The sequence below is a fragment of the Sorex fumeus genome, unplaced genomic scaffold (genome assembly GCF_029834395.1).
Source record: "Sorex fumeus unplaced genomic scaffold, SorFum_2.1 ptg000019l, whole genome shotgun sequence".
In the NCBI taxonomy this organism is placed as follows: Eukaryota; Metazoa; Chordata; class Mammalia; order Eulipotyphla; family Soricidae; genus Sorex; species Sorex fumeus.
In genome coordinates this window covers 40,468,851-40,490,371 of record NW_026606076.1, presented here as the reverse complement: position 1 = coordinate 40,490,371, position 21,521 = coordinate 40,468,851, and the positions used below count along the sequence as shown (strand labels likewise).

The following is a 21,521-nucleotide window of genomic DNA, read 5'->3' as shown; positions in this document are numbered from 1 at the left end:
AGACAACCAGACAGACCACAGACACGCAGGACCACAGTACGGCCACAGGGAGTCCTGTGAGAGACACACAATTCCTTTGGGAGACCCTGAGAGGTATCAGGGTCCACTCAGGCTGAGTGTCTGGGGTGGCAGGGGCGACTTGGACCACAGACTCCCCTGCAGAGCCAACGATTAGCAATTAACCGGGAGGAGTCAGACAGGAGGGGAGGTTAATGTGAACAGAGGGTGGCTGGGGTGCCAGGGACTTTGCCCTTCATCCGAGGATACAAAAAGAAGGGTCCCTGGGTTTCTCTGAGCAAGTGAACAGAAGCCGAAACACAGAACCCCAGGTGAGTCCCAGCTCTTGGGGGGGAAATAACCCGTGGCCCCATTTCTCCCCCCTCTTCTTTTTTTCTTTCTTTCTTTCTTTCTTTCTTTCTTTCTTTCTTTCTTTCCTTCCTTCCTTCCTTCCTTCCTTCCTTCCTTCCTTCCTTCCTTTCTTTCTTTCTTTTTTTTGCTTTCATTTGTTTGGGAGCCACACCCAGCAGTGCTCAGAGCTGACTCCTGGCTCTGCACTCAGCAATCACTCCTGGCAGTGCTCAGGGGATCCTATGGGATGCTGGGGATCAAACCCAGGTCAACCACATGCAAGGCAGGCACCCTCCCCTCTAGACTATCGCTCCGGTGCCAGTTCTTTGGTTGTTGGTTTGGTTTGGTTTTTGTTGGGGGGTGGGAACCACACCTGTCAGTGCTCAGGGATGATCCCGTACTCTGTGCTCAAGGATCCTGGTGGGACTCAGGGGCCAGGGATTGGCTACTTGCCAGGCCAGTACCTTACCTCCCAGACTATGCTTACGTGCCCCCCAACTGTTCTAACTTCCCCCTCTGCCCTCTCACCCTAGCCTGGCACATTCCCCAAGTTCACTCTGATGCTCTCCCAAGTTCTGGCTTTGCCTTGACACCCTCATCCTAACAGCGAAGGGCTCATGTGGAGAATGTTGGGGATGGGAGTTGGGTGGGGATCTGAGACAGCTTGGGGTACATCCATCTCAACAGCCAACAAGTATTTAGTTGTACCCAAGGGCTTGCCAAGGCTTGAGGACAAGAGAGGGACTCCTTCCCTAAACCAGTAGCCTAATGGACCAAAGAGATAGCACTGGGGTTGGGGATGGAGTGATAGTACAGCAGATAGAGTGCTTGCCTTGCACGCAGTCAACCTGGATTTAATCCTAGATGCATCCTCTATGGTCCCCTGAACCCACCAGGGGCGATCCCTGAGTGCAGACCAGCAGTAAGCCCTGAGCACTGCCAGGTATGGCTGAAACCTCATCACTCCCAAAATATAGATAGTGCAGCTTGCCTTAAGGCGCCTGCCTTTGGGGCTGGAGCAATAGCACAGCGGGTAGGGTGTTTGCCTTGCACGCAGCCAACCCCGGTTTGATTCCCAGCATCCCATATGGTCCCCTGACCACCGCCAGGGGTAATTCCTGAGCGCAGAGTCAGGAGTAACCCCTGTGCATTGCCGGGTGTGACCCAAAAAGAAAAAAAAACAAAAAAACAAAAAACGGTGCCCTGCCTTGCACGTGGCTGGCCTCAGTTTATTCCCAACACCACATATGGTCTCACCACGAGAGGTATCTCCTGAGTGTAGAGCCAGGAATAGCCCCTGAGCAGGGCAGGATGTGTTCCAACCTCCCTCCAGCAGTCCCCTCACCCAAAAGAAAGATATTCTCTCGTGAAGGAGACCTTGGAATTTGTGGTCTGGGCTGGTCACCACTCTGAGTGCTCCGCTAGGCACGTGTTAGGGATTTCCCCCGCCCCATACCCCATGGGTGTTGGGGTACAGCAGTGTGTGGGCATTGGCGAAATGGGGTGGTATGGTTCCCAGGTGCAAGAGTGAGTGCTTTCCAGGTCACGTGGACCCCACTATCAGGACCTGCCACGCGCCCTCATGATGATGTCTTATGGAGAGAGATTGGGGGGTCCGGCTGTCTCCTCAGTCCCGGTCTGCGGGGGACACATGATGCATGGGACAGCCTTTGCCTATGTCCCCAGCCCCCAGGGTGAGTGCACCCCCAAAACCTGGCCCATCTGTGGACTCCAACACCCCAGAATTAGAAGGGGATGCCTGGGAGTCGGAGCTCCAGGATATCTAGTCACAGCATCTATCTCAGTCCTGCACAGGATCCCAGGCACCTCAGCCTATGGCTTCCCCAGCCTGGGCCCCGTGGCCCTCACTGAGCACGGCTGTCCCTTTGGGGAGGTTCTGGAACTCCACGACCCAATGCCAGTTAAGCTGGCCTTGGATGATGGGAAACAGCCAGGTAGGTCTGGGCAAGGAGCGGGGACTGGAAGGTGCGCAGGGTGGGGTGGGGTGGGGTAGTGACTGCCTAGACTCAAAGCTGGGCTAACCTGTCCCCAGAGTCTGGGTGGCCCCAGAAGCTGCGCCGGATTGGGGTGAACATCCTCAAGGTCCCCCTGATGCTCACATTCCTGTACCTCTTCGTCTGCTCCTTGGATGTGCTCAGCTCTGCCTTCCAGCTGGCCGGAGGTAGGGCCAGAGGTGGGGAGAGTGGGGCTGGGCTCCCAGGGGACTCGGACCACCTGACACCTGCCCCCCAGGAAAGGTGGCCGGTGACATTTTTAAGGACAACGCCATTCTGTCGAACCCGGTGGCTGGGCTGGTGGTGGGCATCCTGGTGACTGTGTTGGTCCAGAGTTCCAGCACTTCGACATCCATCATCGTCAGCATGGTCTCCTCTGGCTGTGAGTCGGGGGATGGGGGAGGGGACAGGGTGCGGGGACCTCAAGAGAGCCTATCAGGGACCAGGATGGGAGCATTGAGACCAAACAGCATGGTTCTAGCATCTTTCCCCAAAGCATGCCAGGATTCACGCAGGGGGTACCCTCAAAAGCTAACAAGGGTGGAGGATGCATGAGACACCGTCCCAGGAAGACTCACCTCCATGATACCACACAATCATTCATACCATCAATCCAGGAAACAGTCAGAGAAAGAGGGACCCACAGCGGCTGGGGTGATAGCACAGCGGGTAGGGTGTTTGCCTTGCATGCAGACGATGTGGATTTGATTCCCAGCATCCCATATGGTCCACCCATGTACCACCAGGAGTAATTCCTGAGTGCAGAGCCAGGAGTAACCCCTGAGCATCACTGGGTATGACTCTTCCCCCCCCAAAAAAAGAGGATCCACACCTGATCTTTAACTCCCCACGGGGCTCCCCCTGGAACAAGATCACTTTTCGGGGGAAGGGGCCACACCTAGTGGTGTTCAGGGCTTACTCCTGGCTCTACATTCAGGTATCACTCCTGGAGGACTTGGGGGGAACATCTGGGGTGCTGGGGATCGAACCTGAGTTGGTTATGTACAAGGCAACAGCCTGAGCCAATGTACTTGTCACTCTGAATCCCAGGCTCACTTCTGACATTCCTTGGCTTCCACATTCAACCAATCTCTTCTGGGATTTCAATCCACAGGAGCGAAAAACCAGAAACAGAGACCTGTCCTTGTTAAATTGTGGCTATGTTTGTGTGTGTGTGTCGGGGGTGGGGGTTGTGACTGAGAAAGCGGCAGACAGATTTTCAACTGGGCAGGAATCAGTGTTTCTAATCCCAAGGTGTTCAGACCCTTGAAACTGAGCGATACCCGGTGAGGGGGAAGGCTCAAAGGGCGGGAGCCAAGAGCCAGGCAGTTCCAACCCTGGCACGGTTGGCTGAGCACTGAACTGGAGTGGCCCCAGGCAGGACACAGCTAGGTGTGCCCCCCAACCCCAAAGAGAAATTAAACATTAGGTTTATCGGCACAAGTAGGCTCTTGCAAAGAGAACAAAGTTTCCTCATATAGAAAGACCTGGCACAGGGCTGGAGCGATAGCACAGTGGGTAGGGCATTTACCTTGAGCACAGCCAACCCGGGTTCAATTCCCAGCATTCCATATGGTTCCCCAAGTACCTCCAGGAGTAATTTCTGAGTGCAGAGCCAGGAGTAACACCTGTGCATCGCTGGGTGTGACCCAAAAAGAAAAAAAAAAGGACAGGGCACCTGTTTCCTTTATTTTGTTTCTGAACCACACTCAGTGGTACTCAGGTCAACTATGGGCTGATGGGATGGAACCTGGGATTTCCTGTATGCAAAGTCTGTCCTCTAGTCCCTTGAGACACCTCCCTCCCCCCTATTTTGTTTTTGGGCGACACGCAGCAGTGCTTAGGGATTACTCCTGGTTCTGTGCTCATGGATCACTTCTTATGTGCTCTGGGGACCCCATGAGATGCTGGGGGTCGAAACCTGGGTCTATCGCGTGCAAGGCAAGTGCCCTACCCACTGTGCTATCGCTCCCGCCCCCTGCCTTTTCTCGTGAGTGCACACAAAATACGTCTTTCACCGGTGCGTGCCCACCAGGACCTGTGGCCTCAAGGTCGTGCAGAGTCAGCAGCTGGGCAAGAGTGCTGGCTGGGGGCTGGGATCTGGTGGGGGGTCGGCCAGGAGGTCCCTTGAGAGCAAGCGTCGAGTGACCTACCCCCCCAGAAAGTCCAGAGACCTCCTCCTCTTCTCTGCCAGTGCTGGAAGTGAGCTCCGCCATCCCCATCATCATGGGCTCCAACATCGGCACCTCTGTCACCAACACCATCGTGGCACTGATGCAGGCGGGCGACAGGACAGAGTTCCGGCGGTGAGGGGCACGCGGGCGTGGTAGGAATAAAGCTGGGTGGAGGGGTGTGGTGCAGAGGATGTGGGGACATGAATTGGGACGGGCAGGGCTGTCACAGGGCTGTCACCGGCCTAGTGTAGAGCCCGTAGTGATGTGCATGGCTTTTGAGATGGGCGTGGCTGTCACAGGGGCATGCGCGAAATTGCGGGGGGCGTGGCTTAGGGTGGGCGTGGTTGTCTTAGGGCGTGGCGCGAAGATAGGGCTTGGTGGGCGTGGCTTGTGTGGATGGGCGTGGCTTTTCACGGGGTGTGGTGCAGGGCTGGGTGTGGCCGTGGCTTTATAATGGGCGTGACAGTCATGGGGGCGTGGTGCAGAGAAGGCCGTGGTGGGCGTGGCCTGGTGTGGGGCGGGTCTCTAATAGGGGCGTGGTGCAGAGAATGGCATGTGGTGTGGCTTGAGATCGGGTGGGGGCTGTCACAGGGGCGTGGTGCGCATGGGTGGGGACAGTCATGGGGCAGGTGCAGGGTGTGGCGAGGTGTAGAGAAGGCTGGGATGAAGGGGTGTGGCTTGACGTGGGACCAGGTGGTTATAGGGGCGTGATGAAGTAGTGGAAGTGGTGAAGCATGCAGGAATAGAGCCGGGCTTAGTAAGGGGGCGTGGCACAGCGTGGGGCGGGACGGATGTAGGGTGGGACATAGCTAGGGGAATGGTCAAAGGGGCGTGGTGTAGGGCTGGGGGAGGGGTACAGTGGTGGTCTCTGGGCAAGGGGTCCTGCGAGGTAAAGGGGGGGTGGGCAGGGGTCGGTAAGGGTGCATGCCAGGGTGTGAGGCGGGGTGTAGGGGTAGAGCGTGGGGAGGGAAGGGATCTGTGCTCGGTGGCTGCAGAGGGCGGTGCCAGTGGCCAGGAGCCCTGCCCAGCCACCAGGCAAAGTGGCTCCCTGCCCAGGGCCTTCGCGGGGGCCACGGTGCACGACTGCTTCAACTGGCTGTCGGTCCTCGTCCTACTGCCCCTGGAGGCTGTTACCGGTTACCTGCACCACGTCACCGGCCTTGTGGTGGCCTCCTTTAATATCCGCGGCGGTCAGGACGCCCCCGATCTGCTCAAGATCATCACGGAGCCCTTCACGAAGCTCATCATCCAGGTTGGGGTGGGGCCGGGGGTGGAGCTGGGGGCTTGAAAGCGCCGTCCCTGCGCTCTGTCCCACCCACGTGTGGCCCGTAGCTGGACAAATCCGTGATCACCAGCATCGCCATCGGGGATGAGTCCCTGCGGAACCACAGTCTCATCAGGATCTGGTGCTCTTCGGACACCGCAGAGGTAAGTCCCAGCTCTGGTAAGCGGGCGCCTCATCAGGCAGCTTACTGGTGGCGTCGTCATCCGGGTAAATGCTGCCAAAGAACAGGGGAGACAGCTCAGAGAGCTGGAAGGTATTCTTTGCCTGCAAATATGCGAGTTGGGGACCCGAGAAATAGTACAGTGGGTAAGAGACTTGCACGTGGCTGGCCAGGGTTCGATCTTCAGCACCACATGTGGTCCTCCACGCTCTGACAAGAGTGATTCTTGAGGGGCTGGAGCAATAGCACAGCAGGTAGGGCGTTTGCCTTGCATACGGTCAACCTGGGTTTGATTCCCAGCATCCCATAGGGTCCCCTGAGTACTGCCAGGAGTAATTTCTCAGTGCAGAGCCAGGAGTAACCCCTGTGCATCGCTGGGTATGACCCAAAAAGACAAAAAAAAAGAGTGACTCTTGAGCATAGAGCCAGAAAGAAGTAAGCCCTGCACATGGTTGTGTGTACCCACTCACATATCAAAAAAAATATGGGGGGCCGGAGCGATAGCACAGCAGGTAGAGCATTTGCCTTGCACGTGGCCAACCTGGGTTCGATCCCCAGCATCCCATATGGTACCCCAAGCACCGGCAGGAGTAATTCCTGAGTGAAGAGCCAGGAATAACCCATGAGCATCGCTGGGTGTGACCTAAAAAAAAAAAGAAAAAAAAAGGAAATTAATGAATCCCTGTACTGGGTTGGTTGTACCCCCTACTCAAAAAAAAAAAAGCTTCGGAGAGACCTTGGAGATCAATTAGTGTAGAGTGGGCAAAAACTTGTCATTTGGGGTCACTGGGACAGTGCTCAGGGCTTACTCCTGGCTCTGAGCTAAGGAATCACTCCTGGAGGTGATCCGGGGATGGTATGGGGTGCTGGGGATTGAATGTGATTGTTGTATGCAAGGCAAACACCATGACCCCTATATTATCTCTCTGGCTCCCCAAACTCACCTCTTTCACTGACACTGTGGCAGTAGCAGATATTGCTAATCCCTCCCAGAATCAAACTGGCTTTATACAGCCACTACCAATCAACCTGCATTTGGAAACCCAGGAATTCTCGGGGCTGGAGTGATAGCACAGCGGGTACAGTGTTTGCCTTGCATGCAGCCCAACCCAGGTTCGATTCCCAGCATCCCATTGGTCCCCCGAGCACAGCCAGGAGTAATTCCTGAGTGCATGAACCAGGAGTAACCCCTGTGCATCGCCAGGTGTGACCCAAAAAGAACAGGGATTCTCTTTTTGCTATTTTGTTTTTTGTGGTTTTCTGGTTCCATCCAATGGTGCTCAGGGTCTGCTCCCAGTTCTATGCTCGGGAAACATGCAGTGCCAGGAATAGACTCCTAGTTTCCTTGCATGTAAAGCATGTGCTCTGGCATGCTAGGCTGTCAGAATGCAAGCCTTTTGCAGCCAGAGACAAGAACACTGAAGCCAGAGAGAGAGAGAGAGAGCTAACCCTTGCCCTGCTTCCTCTCCACTCACCATGGATTTGCCAACTTTTATCTCAACATGGACAGCCCATTCCATGTTCCTTCACTGCTGGTGTTGGATGGGTTACAAGCAGTGTCAGGGATTGAACTCGGGACCTTGCACACTGACTCTCTGAGCTACCCGCTCAGTGCCAAGCCATGCCAAGAGCAGGCTGAGTCCAGGAGAGATAATCCAAGGGTTAGGTGCTTGCCTTGATTACGGCGGGAACCCTGATTCAAATGCCAGCATTGCACCACCCTTGTAGACCACTAGGAGTCGCTCCTGAGCACAGAACCAGGAAAAGACCGGAAGAATCGCCAGGTGTCACTCAAGCAGGGCGGAAGTCAGATGCTGGGGCGGAAGTCAGATATGGAGCGGAGCAATATGACTCCTGCTGCTGCGTTGCTCTCTTGTAACATTTTTGTGTCTCCTGCCTTCAAGGAGGTGCTTCTCCTTTGGTGCCATCTCCTTGCGCCAGCTTCTATTTTCCTCCTGGTCTTGCACAGAGGAACCGGAGCAATAGTACAGCGGGGAAGGTGCTTGCTTTGCAAACAGCCAACCCGGGTTTGATCCCCCTCACCCTATATAGTCCCCGGAACACTGCCAGGAGTGGTCCTTGAGCATAAAGCCAGGAGTCAGCTCCGAGCAACGCCAGACTTGACCCAAAAGACAACTAAACAAACAAAAAAAAGTGCCTAGAGCTGAATCCAACCTTGCCTAAACTATTCTCCAGAGAACCTCCGTCTCCAAGGGGAAGATTGAGGCTCTGAGTTTCTCCAGAGGGTGAGGAGGGGGGCGGGGGAAACAGGCCAGGGAGGCCCAGGAAAAGGGTCAGTGGTCAAACACATGCCTTGCAGGCAGGTCAGTGAGTTCAGTCCCTGACTACCCGCACTGCCCACATCCACCCGGTGTGATGCTGCGATGCTGTGGTTTGGAACCTCCAGATTCTGTTGTTTGGGGCCACAACAAGGTGAATGTGTGCGGTGCCCCTTGGGCAGGTGTGTGCCTCTTCCCCTGCCTGGCAAACATGACAGCCCCAATGTGGGCAAACAAGTTGGGTGAACACTTGCAAGTAAGGGCAGTGGGCATGTCAAGAGAGAAGGAAAGAAAGAGGGAGGGAGAAAGAGAAAGAGAGAAAGAAAAGGAGAGAGAGGGGTCAGAACAATAGGAGAGTGGGTAGGGTGTTTGCCTTGCACGTGGCCGACCCGGGTTCGATTCCCAGCATCCCATATGGTCCCCTGAGCACTGCCAGGAGTAACTCCTGAGTGCAGAGCCAGGAGTAGCACTGCCAGGAGTAAATCCTGAGTGCAGAGCCAGGAGTAACCCCTGTGCATTGCCAGGTGTGACACCCCCCCAAAAAAAAACACCATCTTTTGCTTTTTGGGGGGCGGTCACACCCGGCGATGCACAGGGGTTACTCCTGGCTCTGCACTCAGGAGTTACTCCTGGCTGTGCTTGGGGTACCATATGGGATGCTGGGAATCGAACCTGGGTCAGCCGCGTGCAAGGCAAACACCCTACCCGCTGTGCTATTGCTCCAGCCCCAAGAAACATCTTTTGAAGAGCCCTAAACTGAGAGGCAGGAATGAATCACCTGCCCATTTCACAGATGAAGAAATCGAGGCTCACCCCCAGGGCCTTGGGGTGGAAACCGAATGAAAATTCTAGTGAAGTCCAGAACTCGCGTCCCTAACTTTGCACCTCTTGCCTCCTCTAGAGGACAGCGTGAATTTCCCCACCCACCCCCACGCCCCAACACGAGCCTTTCCCACCGCTCATCAGGCCTGGAAGCCACTGGGGACAGCGACCCCCACCCCCACCCCGCCCACTAGATGCTTCCTGGGGGTGGTTACCAGCCGTTTCTGAGCAGTTCTTGTCTCTGACGCCAGATGGCGCTGTAGCGCCACAGCTTTCCCCAGCCGGTCTGGTGGGAAGGATTGACAGCCAGATAAGGCTCAGTGAGCTTAATCTCAGAGCCTTGGCGGGCTGGGTGGGTTCTGCGGATTCCCCAAATCTCTCTTCCCTGAATCTTCACCACCCACTCCTCCAGGCTTCAGACTGCGCGTAAGAAAAGCAAAACGCAGTCCTGGGACCACAGAGATAGGACAGGGGTGAAGGTATTCGCCCAACACACGACTGACCTGGGTTTGATTCGACTCTGCGTAAGAGCCCCCAAGCCCCCCACCCCTGCCGAAGTCACCCGTGAGCACAGAGCCCGGAGGAAGCCCTGAGCTGAGTGTGAACCCCCTAAAAAAGACAAAAACGGGCTAGAGCGATAGTACAGTGGGCAAAGCACTTGTCTTGCATGTAACAGACCCAGGTACAACTCCCCGCATCCCACAGGGTCCCCTGAGCTCACCAGGAGTGATCTCTGAGTGCAAGCACTGCTGGGTGTCACCCCAAAACCAAACCAAACCAAATTATGCATGCCAAGCCTACACTTAACCCTTTGAGCTCACACGCTCTCTTCTCTCTCCTCACTCTTTCTCTCAGGTTCTTTTTTCTTTTTAGGTCACACCCAGCGATGCACAGGGATTACTCCTGGCTCTGCACTCAGAAATTACTCCTGGCGGTGCTCAGGGGACCATATGGGATGCTGGGAATCGAACCCGGGTTGGCCGCGTGCAAGGCAAATGCCCTACCAGCTGTGCTATTGCTCCAGCCCCCTCTCAAGTTCTTTGCTGGAGTGGGAATCCTCAAGAAAGTCTGGATTGAGCCCTCCTCCTGTTCCTTCCAGCCTGTTTACGTTGCCCACATCTGCTTTGCCTTCCTCTCTGGGAGACCCTGACAAACCCAGGCAACAAAATTTGCAACCCACAGAGGTCTCAGCCCTTAGCCTTGCCCGGACTTTCCACTCCCTGCCAGCCCTGGGTGGGAACCCTGTTTGGTTCCTGCTCTCCTCTAATCTGGGATCCCTAGCCACAATCTCCCTAGCCCCCAGGGCCAAAGGAGGTGAAAAGTCACACACTGCGGAGCTCAGAGGACCAAGAGGGTTAGGACAGGAGTGATAGTACAGCGGGAAGGAAGCTGGCCTTGGATCTGGCCAACCTGGGTTCGATTCCCGGGATCCCATAGGGTCCCCCAAGCTCACCAGGAGTAACCCCTGAACACAGAGCCAGAAGTAAACCCTGAGCACTGCCGAGTGTGTGGCCCAACACACACTCACACACACACACACACACACACACACACACACACACGGTATCGGGAATGGAAGTGAGATTGACCCTATGGAAGTCAGGTGCCTTAACTTCTGTTTTACATCTCCAACCCTGTTTGGCTTTTTTTTTTTCCATGGCAGGGAGCCATACCTGGCAATGCTCAGAGGTTACTCCAGGCTCTGCATTCAGAATTATTCCTGGTAGTACTCAGGAGACCTTGTGGGATGCAGAGATCGAGTCTGGGTTGACTGTGTTCCAGGCCAGCTCCCTTCCCTCTGTGCTATCACTGTGGCCCCATGCAGTGCCAGGGAGTCACCCCAGGGCTTCCCAGGCCATAGAAGCTACACTCAGACGCAGCCCCCAGCCAACTCTCAAATTAACCGAGGGCTCCAGAGACTTCTTTCTTGGTTCCTCAGCCTGAGATTCTGGTTTATTTGGGGATGGGAGGTGGAGGAACACCTAGGGGTGCTCTAGATTTCCTCCTGGCTCTGCTCTCAGGGATCACTCCTGGTGGTGTACGGGGGACCCCAGGGGTGCTGGCGGGCAAATCCAAGTCAACTGGATTTTAATCCAGTCAACCACTTTATTTTTTTTTTATTTTTGGGTCATACCCAGTGATGCTCAGGGGTTATTCCTGTCTCTGCACTCAGGAATTATTCCTGACAGTGCTTGGGGGACCATATAGGATGCTGGGAATTGAACCCGGGTAGTCTGCGTGCAAGGCAAACACCCTCCTTGCTGTACTATTGCTCCAGCCCCAGTCAGCCACTTTTAAGGCAAACCCCTCCCCAATGTACCATTGCCCCAGCCTGAGATTTTTGCCTTGAGGAGACCCTCCCAGACCTTGGACTGTTTAGCTGGGGTACCCTGACACTGATCCACTCAACCCCCAGATTGAGGGCCAGGGAGATGGCTCAATGGGCCAGTACACAGGATTGGCTTTGCATGCACGAACCCCAGGTTTCCTCACCAGCACTGATGACCCCCCAATACATCCAGGAGCAACTCTCCATCTCCCTTCTGAGCACTGAGCCAGGAGTAAGCCCTGTGCACTGCCAAGGTGGCACCTCTGCAAACCGAGTGCAACCCAGATTGAAAGTGAGATGCCACCAAGCGCTCTAGGTCCATTCTTTATTTTTTTCCAATGACATATCATTTAGAATCAAAGCTCAGGATCCTGCTAAGTCATAATGTCAGGAGTATAGTACCCAGAAGTTGGAGAAAGGTGGGGTGCTGAACTCCCCAGGGAATGGGCCCGGGTCAGTTCCTGACCTGGGAAAGTTCATTTTAACTGCGTTGTCTTTGCCCCTCCCCCACCCACCCCACGCACCTGGGATGCTCAGGCTGTTCCTGATTCTGTGCTCTGCTCTGGAGTGACCCCTTGTGGTCATTCCTGGGTCTCCCGCGTGGAGGCCCGTGCCTGGCACTCTCTCCAGCAGAGTCATGGAGTTTATCCTTTGCACTCCACCAGGGCGCCTGGGAGGACCTGGCCCTTTCTGGACGGCAAATCCTCCTTGTGAGATGCCTTCTACTCAGCCAAGCCCTGCCCACAGCCTTCCTTCCCTGTAGCTGATTGCTAGAGTCCTGGGGTACGGCGGGGGGGAGAGGGAGGTAAAATAAATGCAAACCACAGATTGCAGTTTTTAATTTAAAAATTATTTCTTGGGGCTGGAGCAATAGCACAGCGGGTAGGGCGTTTACCTTGCACCTGGCAGACCCTGGTTCGATCCCCGGCATCCCATATGGTCCCCCGAGCACCGCCAGGAGTAATTCCTGAGTGCAGAGCCAGGAGTGACCCCTGAGCATTACTGGGTGTGACCCAGAAGGCAAATAAATAAATAAATAAACGATGTCACCTCAATTTAAAAAAAAACTTTTAAAAAATTAAAAAATTATTTCTTGGGGCTGGAAAGAGCACAGCAGGTAGGGCGTTTGCCTTGCATGCAGCCGACTAGGGTTCAATTCCCAGCATCCCATATGGTCCCCTGAGCACCGCCAGGAGTGATTCCTGAGTGCAGAGCCAGGAGTAATCCCTGAGCATCACCAGGTGTGACCCAAAAAGCAAAATATATATATATGTATATATATATATATATTTCGGGTAGGGCATTTGCCTTGCACGCAGCCAACTGGGGCGACCCGAGTTCGATTCCTCCACCCCTCTCGGAGAGCTCAGCAAGCTATTGAGAGTATCTCACCCGCACGGCAAAGCCTGGCAAGCTACCTGTGACGTATTCGATATGCCAAACACAGTAACAGGTCTCACAATGTTACTGGGCCCGCTCGAGCAAATCGATGAACAACAGGAGGACAGTGACAGTGATATATTTCTTAGGGAGGGAGGCAGAGCAATCATATAGTGGGTAGGATGCTTGCCTTGCAAGTAGTCGACCAGAGTTCAACCCCCCAGTATCCTATATGGTCCTCCAAGCCCACCAGGAGTAAACCCTGAGTACTACCAGGTGTGGCCCAAAAAGAAAGCAGGGAGGGGGGAAAGGCGCAGCTTCCACTTTCTATGCATGATCCCTGGGTTCAGTCCCTGGCACAACAGAGTCTTCCGAGCACCCATGAGTGTGGCCCTCCCTGCCAAAAAGAAGATCATGATTCCTAGGCAATCCACAAGGAACTGGGGCTAGAGTGATAGCACAGCGGTAGGACGTTCGCCTTACAAGCGGCCAACATGGCCAACCCGAGTTCGATTCCTCCGCCCCTCTCGGAGAGCCCGGCAAGCTACCGAGAGTATTCGATATGCCAGACACAGTAACAACAAAGTCTCCAATGGAGACGTTACTGGGCCCGCTCGAGCAAATCGACGATCAACGGGAGGGCCTTTACCTTTACCACAAGGACCATTTCTTATTGCAGGAGACCCATGTGGGGAAAGTCTGATCATTCAGGCCTAGGGGAGATGGTTTAAGGGGCTGGGGATCAGGATTTGCCCGCCAGAACCCCAATTCCACATCCCCAACCCCACAGCGTCCCCTGAGTATGCTGGGGTAACCCTCCAGCACGGCCAGGAGCAATCGCTGAGCACCACCAGTGTGGTAGTCTCTCCTAACAATCAGATCTCTCAGAGCCCAGAATATTTCATTCCTGTGTAGCTGAAATTTGACACTATCCCTCTTTGGGGCTTTTTTTGGGGGGGCGGGGCGCTCCAACCCACTGTGACTCAGGAGTTATTCCTGGTTCTGTGCTCAGGAGCGACCCCTAGCGGTGCTCGAGGGGACACTTCACGTGCTGCAAATCAAACCCAGGTTCACTGTAAACAAGGCAAGTGCCTTTCTCTCTGGCCCCGAACCTCATCCGCTGGGGGGCAAACAGACTCACAGCTCAAGCAAAACTCTCTGAGGATATGGAAGCAAAAATATCACTTCTAGGGGCTGGAGTGATAGCACAGCGGTAGGGCGTTTGCCATGCACGTGGTCGACCCGGGTTCGATTCCCAGTATCCCATATGGTCCCCTGAGCACCGCCAGGAGTAATTCCTGAGTGCAGAGGCAGGAGTAACCCCTGAGCATCGCTGGGTGTGACCCAAAAAGCAAAAAAATCACTTCCAGGGGCTGGAGAGAAAGTGCAGTGGGTAGGGCACTTGCCCTGCACAAGGTCAACCCAGCACCCCAGAGGGTTCTCAAAGCATCTCCAGGAGTGATCCCTGAGCTCAGAGCTAGGAGCAAACCCTGAGCACCACGGGTGTGACCTCAAAACAAAACACACCTTACCCTCCACCCCACCTTGGTGACTGGCCAAGCAGTTTTATCTGGTACCTTCCACTCCCTGATCTCTTCCTTTAGGCTCCCAGGTCCTCGGCCAACTCCAGCCGGACTCTGGGAAACGCTAGCTTGGAGAAATGTGAGTGTCCAGCCTGGAAGAGGCGTCCCTCCCTCCCCCACGAAAGCCCTCCCTTTAACCCGAGTGACTTCAGCCACGCCCTCCAGTTCTTGGGCTTGGATTAGACCCGTGTCCCTGAGGGGGCTTTGAGCTTTGAGCCCTTGGGGGTGGCGAAAGTGGGAGGCTGTGGAGGTTGGGAGGGAGGGGGGCGTCGCTCAAAGAGCTACAGAGCTTGCCTGGCGCGAGCAACGCCCGGAGTTCGATCCCCAGCACTGTTGGGGAGAACCCTAGTGGTCCCCAGCGCTGCTTGAGGAGGCTCCCGTCCCCCCAAAAAAAGTGAGGGCTGGGTGTGGGGATTCATTCTCAGTAGCTTACTGCCCCCTACAGGTCACCACATGTTCGTGGATACGGGGCTGCCCGACTTGGCCGTGGGGTTGATCCTGCTGGCCGGCTCCCTGGTGGTGCTCTGCACGTGTCTCATTCTTCTGGTCAAGATGCTTAATTCCCTGCTCAAAGGCCAGGTAGCCAAGGTCATCCAGAAGGTCATCAACACCGGTGAGCCCCAAGGAACTGGCGGACTGGGCCGTATAGGAGTGGGGGGGGGGGGCCTTATCGGAGTGGGCGTGACTTTCACGAGCGGGCGTGGTCTTCTTGGAGAGGGCGGGGCTTCAGATCCCAGAGGGTCACACCTCAGCTTGGCTGGGGGATTGTGGGGAAAAATCCCTTTTTTTTTTTTTTTTTTGCGGGGTGAGGTCACACCCAGAGATGCTCGGGGTTTCCTCCTGGGTCTGTGCTAAGAGATCACTCCTGGCGGGGCTGGGGGACCCTATAACGTCCCGGGGATCGAACCAGAGTTAGCCGCATTCAAGGCAAGCGACCTTCCCGCTGTACTACCGCTGTGGCTCTAAGCCTGAACTTTCTCATTTTTTTTTTCCCTTTTTGGGTCACACCCGGCGATGCACAGGGGTTATTACTCCTGGCTCATGCACTCAGGAATTCCTCCTGGCGGCGGTGCTTGGGGGACCATATGGGATGCCGGGAATCGAACCCGGTCAGCCGCGTGCAAAACAAATGCCCTACCCGCTGTGCTATCGCTCCAGCCCCGGGTGGCTTTTTTTTTTTTTTGCTTTGTTTTGGCGTCATACCCGGCGATACTCAGGAGTTACTCCTGGCGGTGCTCAGGGAACGGTATGGGATGCAGGGGATTGAACCTGAGTTGGCTGCTTGCAAGGCAGTGCTTTACCTGCTGTACTATCACTCCAGCCTGTGGACTTTCTCAGTTGGAACAGCAGAGTGATACCGCCTGATTTTCTTTTGTGAGGCCCCCCCAACAGTGCTCCGGACAATGAGGGCCACTTCTGGCAACCCCTGGATCAGAGAGTAAAGGGTTAAAGGCATTGTTTTGAACACAGACAACCCAGATTCCATCCCTGGTTCCCCCTTGGCCCCCCAGCCCCTTCAGGAGTGGATTCCTGAGTACAGAGCTCAGAGGAGCCCCAAGCACTGCCAGAGGTGACCCAAACACTCCTTCCTCTCAAGTACCCAGCCCACCTGTGTGGGCCTGATTAACTTGGTACTTGGTGGACCAGGTAACGCTGGAATAGGGATCCCCCGCCCCGACCCCCATGCAAAGCACATACTCCCCACCCCTTGGGATTTTCTTTCTTTTTTCTTTTTGTTTTTGGGCCATTCCCAGCAATCTTCAGAGCATACTCCTGTCTCTGTGCTCACTCCTGGCAGAACTCAGGGGATCTTATAGGGTGCTTGGGGATCAACCCTAGGTGGGATGTGTGCAAGACAACTGCCCTACCCATTGTTCAAAGGCTCAGACCTGGGCTGGAGCGATAGCACAGTGGGGAGGGCATTTGCCTTGCACGTGGCCAACCTGGGTTTGATTCCCAGCATCCCATAGGGTCCCCCGAGCACCGTCAGGAGTGATTCCTGAGTGCAGAGCCAGGAATAACCCCTGTGCATCGCCAGGTGTGACCCACCCTCCAAAAATAAGCAAAAAAGAAAAAAAAAGTTTGTGAGCCGTCTTGGGGCTGAAGCGATAGCATAGTGAGTAGGGCATTTGCCTTGCATGTGGCCGACCCGGGTTTGGTTCCCAGCAATCTCATATGGTCCTCCAAACACCCTCAGGAGTGATTCCTGAGTGCATGAGCCAGGAGTAACCCTTGTGCATTGCCGGACGTGACCCAAAAAGCAAAAAAAAAAAAAAAAAAAAAGAAAAAGAAAAAAAAATGATCAGACCAGTGGTGCCCCTGATTTTCATTTTAAGTTTTGGGGGGTACTGCCTGGCTTCAGCAGAAGCTCCAGGACATACCCCCTTCCTGAGGAATGAGTCCCTGCTTCCCTCCCCACCCAACACCCTCTCTCCTGCGCCCCATCTCTGCTCATTCCCTACCCTCACATCTCACCCCTTTGCTCGCAGACTTCCCTGCCCCCTTCACTTGGGTCACCGGCTATTTTGCCATGGTGGTGGGTGCTGGCACGACCTTTGTGGTGCAGAGCAGCTCAGTGTTCACCTCGGCCATCACCCCGCTCATTGGTGAGTCCCCGACTCCAGCTGGGGTGGGGGAGGGGCCGGTAGGGACCAGTGCTGCTCACACTGGTCACTGCTGCGCCCAATTTCTGCTTCCACCCTCAGGCCTGGGCGTGATCAGCATCGAGCGAGCCTACCCGCTCACCCTGGGCTCCAACATTGGAACCACCACCACTGCCATCCTGGCCGCCCTAGCCAGCCCCAGGGAGAAGCTGTCCAGCGCCTTCCAGGTACGCCCAGGGGGAACTGGGCAGAGGCCGGGATGCAGGGGCCTGCCCTGGAAAGAGGCAGAGTCTAGCAGAGATTGTGGACCCTTGATCTGTGATGGAGATAGTCAGGGACCTCAAACACACACACACACACACACACACACACACATACACACACACACACGGAAATTTAAGCATAACTTTTCTTTTTTCTTTTTGGGCCACACCCAGCGATGCACAGGGGTTACTCCTGGTGGTGCTCAGGGGACCATATGGGATGCTGGGAATCAAACCCAGCAAGGGCAAGGCGAACACCCTACCCGCTGTACTATCACTCCAGCCCCAAGCATAACTTTTTTTTTTTCTTTTTGGGTCATACCCAACAATGCACAGAGGTTACTCCTGGCTCAAGCACTCAGGAATTACTCCTGGCCGTGTTCAGGGGACCCTATGGGATGCTGAGAATCGAACCCGGGTCGGCCGCGTGCAAGGCAAACCCCCTACCCGCTGTGCTATCGATCCAGCCCCCCCAAGCATAACTTTTTAGAGAGGGTATAGGAGGGCATGGGGGACCCTAGCACCACTTTTGGGTATCCATGGCTAATTAGATGCTTTGAGGGGGAGTTGATTTGGAGCTACCTCTGGCAAATGCTCAGGGCTGACTCCTGGCTCTGTTCTCTGGGATCACTCCTGGAAGCTCAAGGGACCCTATGGGATGCCGGAATCGAACCTGTACAAGGTTTGCCCTCCCTGCTGTACTCTGGCTCTGGCCCCATAGATGGTTCAATGCTTGTGACTACTGGTGCAGGCAGTGGACCTCCAGACCACCCCAAGTCATCATGGGGGTACGGAATGGGCATGTGTTGCTGGGGATTGAAGTTGGGCCCCTGTGCATGGAAGGCCTGCACCCCTGAACTGTCTAACCAGTACCCCAGGTATACCTGATGGTGGGGACTTCCCAGAGGTGGGAGTGGCTGCCTGGAACCCCACCCAGTGATGCTGAGTATTGCTGGGTGTGACCCCCAAAAACAAAAATATTGGCAGGGGAATTCCCGAACATGAGATTTGTTAAGAGAGAGAGATGGGTGTTTGACAGCTGGTTCCAGTACTGAGTGTGGGGATGGCTCAGTGGGCAGAAGCCTAGGTCCACTTCCATCACTGCATGATTCCTGCCCCCTTCCCCTCTGCACCACCCCACCCCTAGCACCTCCAGGCACGGCTCCAAAACAAACACAGGAAAAGAAAAAGGTTATATATATATATATACATAAATATATATATACATATATATCTGTGTGGGTTGGAGCAATAGCACAGCGGGTAAGGCATTTGCCTTGCATGTGGCCAACATGGCCGACCCGGGTTCGATTCCTCCGCCCCTCTCGGAGAGCCCGGCAAGCTACCGAGAGTATCTCGCCTGCATGGCAGAGCCTGGCAAGCTACCCGTGATATGCCAAACACAGTAACAACAAGTCTCACAATTTGTTGTGAGATGTTACTGGTGCCCACTCGAGCAAATCGATGAACAATGGGAGGACAGTGCTGTATATCTGTGTGTGTGTTTGGGGACCTATGTATAAAGTTTTTATATCTATATGTTTTAGTATATATTATATATATGTATATATATATATATCACTGTCACTGTCCTCCCGTTGTTTATTGATTTTCTCGAGCGGGCCCAGTAACGTCTCCAGTGTGAGACTTTATTGTTACTGTGTTTGGCATATCGAATACGCCATGGGTAGCTTGCCAGGCTTTGCCATGCGGGCGGGATACTCTCGGTAGCTTGCCAGGCTCTCTGAGAGGGGCAGAGGAATCGAACTTGGGTCAGCCATGTTGGCTGCGTGCAGAGCAAACACCCTACCTGTCGTGCTATCGCTCCAGCCCATATATATATATATATATATATATATATACATATATATATATATGTATGTATTGAGTCCACACCTGGCGATGCTCAGGGCTGACTCCTGGCGCCGTGCTCAGGGATCACCCCTGATGGTGCTCAGGGGACGCTATGGGATACTGGGGATCAAATCCGGGTCAGCAAACGTGTTCCGCACCGGCCCCTAGAAAGTTACCATATTCGGAGTGGGAGTGATAGGACAGCGGGGAGGGCCTTGCCCCCGTGCGATCCGGGTTGGATCCCCGGCATCCCATAGTATCCCCAGCATCCCATAGCATCCCCCAGCACCGCCGGGAGCAATTCCTGAGTGCAGAGCCAGGAGTGACCCCTGAGCATCACCAAGGTGTGAAGTGAGCAGATCTTCCCCTCAGCCTTCAGCAGGAAATCCCTTACTGATCTTCCCGTGATCCCAGTGAGCCGGAGCCCACGCCAGCCCTTCTCCCTCTCCCCTGCAGATCGCCCTGTGCCACTTCTTCTTCAACATCTCGGGCATCCTGCTGTGGTACCCGGTGCCCTGCACGCGCCTGCCCATCCGCATGGCCAAAGCGCTGGGCAAGCGCACCTCCAAGTACCGCTGGTTCGCTGTCCTCTACCTCCTCCTCTGCTTCCTGCTGCTGCCCTCGCTGGTTTTCGGCATCTCCATGGCCGGCTGGCAGGCCATGGTAGGGGTGGGCGCTCCCTTCGGGGCCCTGCTGGCCTTCGTGGCCCTGGTCAGCGTCCTGCAGAGCCGCGACCCAGGGCGCCTGCCCAAGTGGCTGCAGACGTGGGACTTCCTGCCCGGCTGGATGCATTCCCTGAAGCCCCTGGACCGCCTCATCACCCGCGCCACCCTGTGCTGCGCCCGGCCCGAGCCCCGCTCCCCGCCGCTCCCCGCCAGGGTCTTCCTGGAGGACCGACCCCCGGCCACCCCCTCTCCGCGCCTGGCGCTGGCGGCTCGGCACAATGCCACGCGCCTCTAGGCTGCCGCCTGCCGGCGGGGAGGACCCGTGCCCAGTGCCACGGGGAGGATGGGCAAGAGCCGCGCGCGGCTGCTCCGCCGTCCGAGCACGCGCCCCGGCTCCTCCCGCAGGTTCCCCCGAGGGCTGGGGCTGGGCTAGCCCGATCGGTGCAAGATGCACGCGGGGGATCGATTTGTGAAGAGCCTGTGCACAGATGCTGATGCAGGATATCCCCCGGGCGCAGGCTGCCCTGCGCCGTCCTCAGCGCGCGCCTGGAGCGTCCCGGCGGGCACGTCACTCCACTCCGACCCGCGGAGCCGAGTGCCAGTCTTGTGTGCGCGCGCGGATGATTTGTCGCAGTCTGTGCGTCTTCGATGTGGGTGCCTGCGTCATTCCTGCCGTCTTCCCTGCGCCCTCCCCGTCTCCAGACGGTCATACGGCTTTTCTGCATTACTGATTCACGCCCTCCCCCCCACCTTTCCCACACTGATGAAAAAATAAAAAGAAATGGCATGCATGATTTTCCCCGTTTGATCCAGACGCCCAGACTTGGGATGCAGCAGTGCTTTTCCCCACTTCTACACACACACACACACACACACACACACCTTCCCCCACTGTGCTGGGGTAGCCAGGCTACAAGCTCACACCAACAGTTGACCTGGCCCATGGCCTAGAGTGATAATACAGAGGGTAGGATACTTGCTTTACAGTGTGGTTAAACTTGAGTTTGAGCCCTGGCACCCCATGATTCCTGAAGCCCACCAGGAGTGATCCATGAGCCTAGAGCCTGGAGTAAGCCCTTAGTACCACCAGGTGTGGCCCCAAAACAGAAAAACAGGAAAGCGGGGCCCGGAGTGATAGTACAATGATTAAGGCACTTACCTTGCATGTAGCCAACCAGGGTTTGATTTCCAGCTTCCCATATGGTCCCTGAGCATTGCCAAAACACGTTTCTTTTCCCCCTTTTGGCTTTTTGGGTTAGTACAGTGGGGAGGACACCCTGCCCGATATGCACCCTCTCAAACAGGGAAAAAGAAAGGAAGGGAGGGAAGGGAAGGGAAGGGAAGGGAAAGGAAGGGAGGGAAGGGAAGGAGGGAAGGAAGGAAGGAAGGAGGGAGGGAAGGAAGGAAGGAGGGAAGGAGGGGTTGGATTACAGTTCTAAGCATTTTAAGAAGTAACATTTATTTGTCCTTATTCCTCCTGCAGGGAGTTTAGGTTTATTGAGTTATACCCATCACAGCACTCCCGAGGCAGCCCAATTCCATCAGGCACTGTAATTTTGTTAATCTTTAACCTCTCCTTTGTGTCCTTCTGCTATCTGTTAATCACAAATATCCCCAAATCAGGCCCTGTTTTGTGTAGGTCAGCTCTTCTGAGGGGTCTGGGTTTTGTCTGTATAAGTGAAATATTGCTTTTCTCTTTTATGTCCTTTGCATACTTTAGAACAATGTCCTTTTTGTATAGACACAGGAACACAGTTCATG

At 55.2% G+C, this 21,521-nt stretch overlaps 1 protein-coding gene across 1 annotated transcript; it reads left to right on the top strand.

The window, feature by feature from the left end:
• The first annotated feature begins 1,933 nt into the window (after nucleotides 1–1,933).
• Nucleotides 1,934–20,055, top strand: SLC34A1 (solute carrier family 34 member 1). Its single transcript, XM_056113107.1, has 12 exons — nucleotides 1,934–2,042; nucleotides 2,154–2,303; nucleotides 2,402–2,530; nucleotides 2,602–2,745; nucleotides 4,558–4,669; nucleotides 5,594–5,789; nucleotides 5,870–5,965; nucleotides 14,397–14,454; nucleotides 14,821–14,988; nucleotides 16,865–16,981; nucleotides 17,081–17,205; nucleotides 19,552–20,055. The coding sequence occupies exons 1-12, from the start codon at nucleotides 1,934–1,936 to the stop codon at nucleotides 20,053–20,055; spliced, it is 1,908 nt and encodes a 635-aa protein (XP_055969082.1).
• Nucleotides 20,056–21,521: the final 1,466 nt, after the last annotated feature.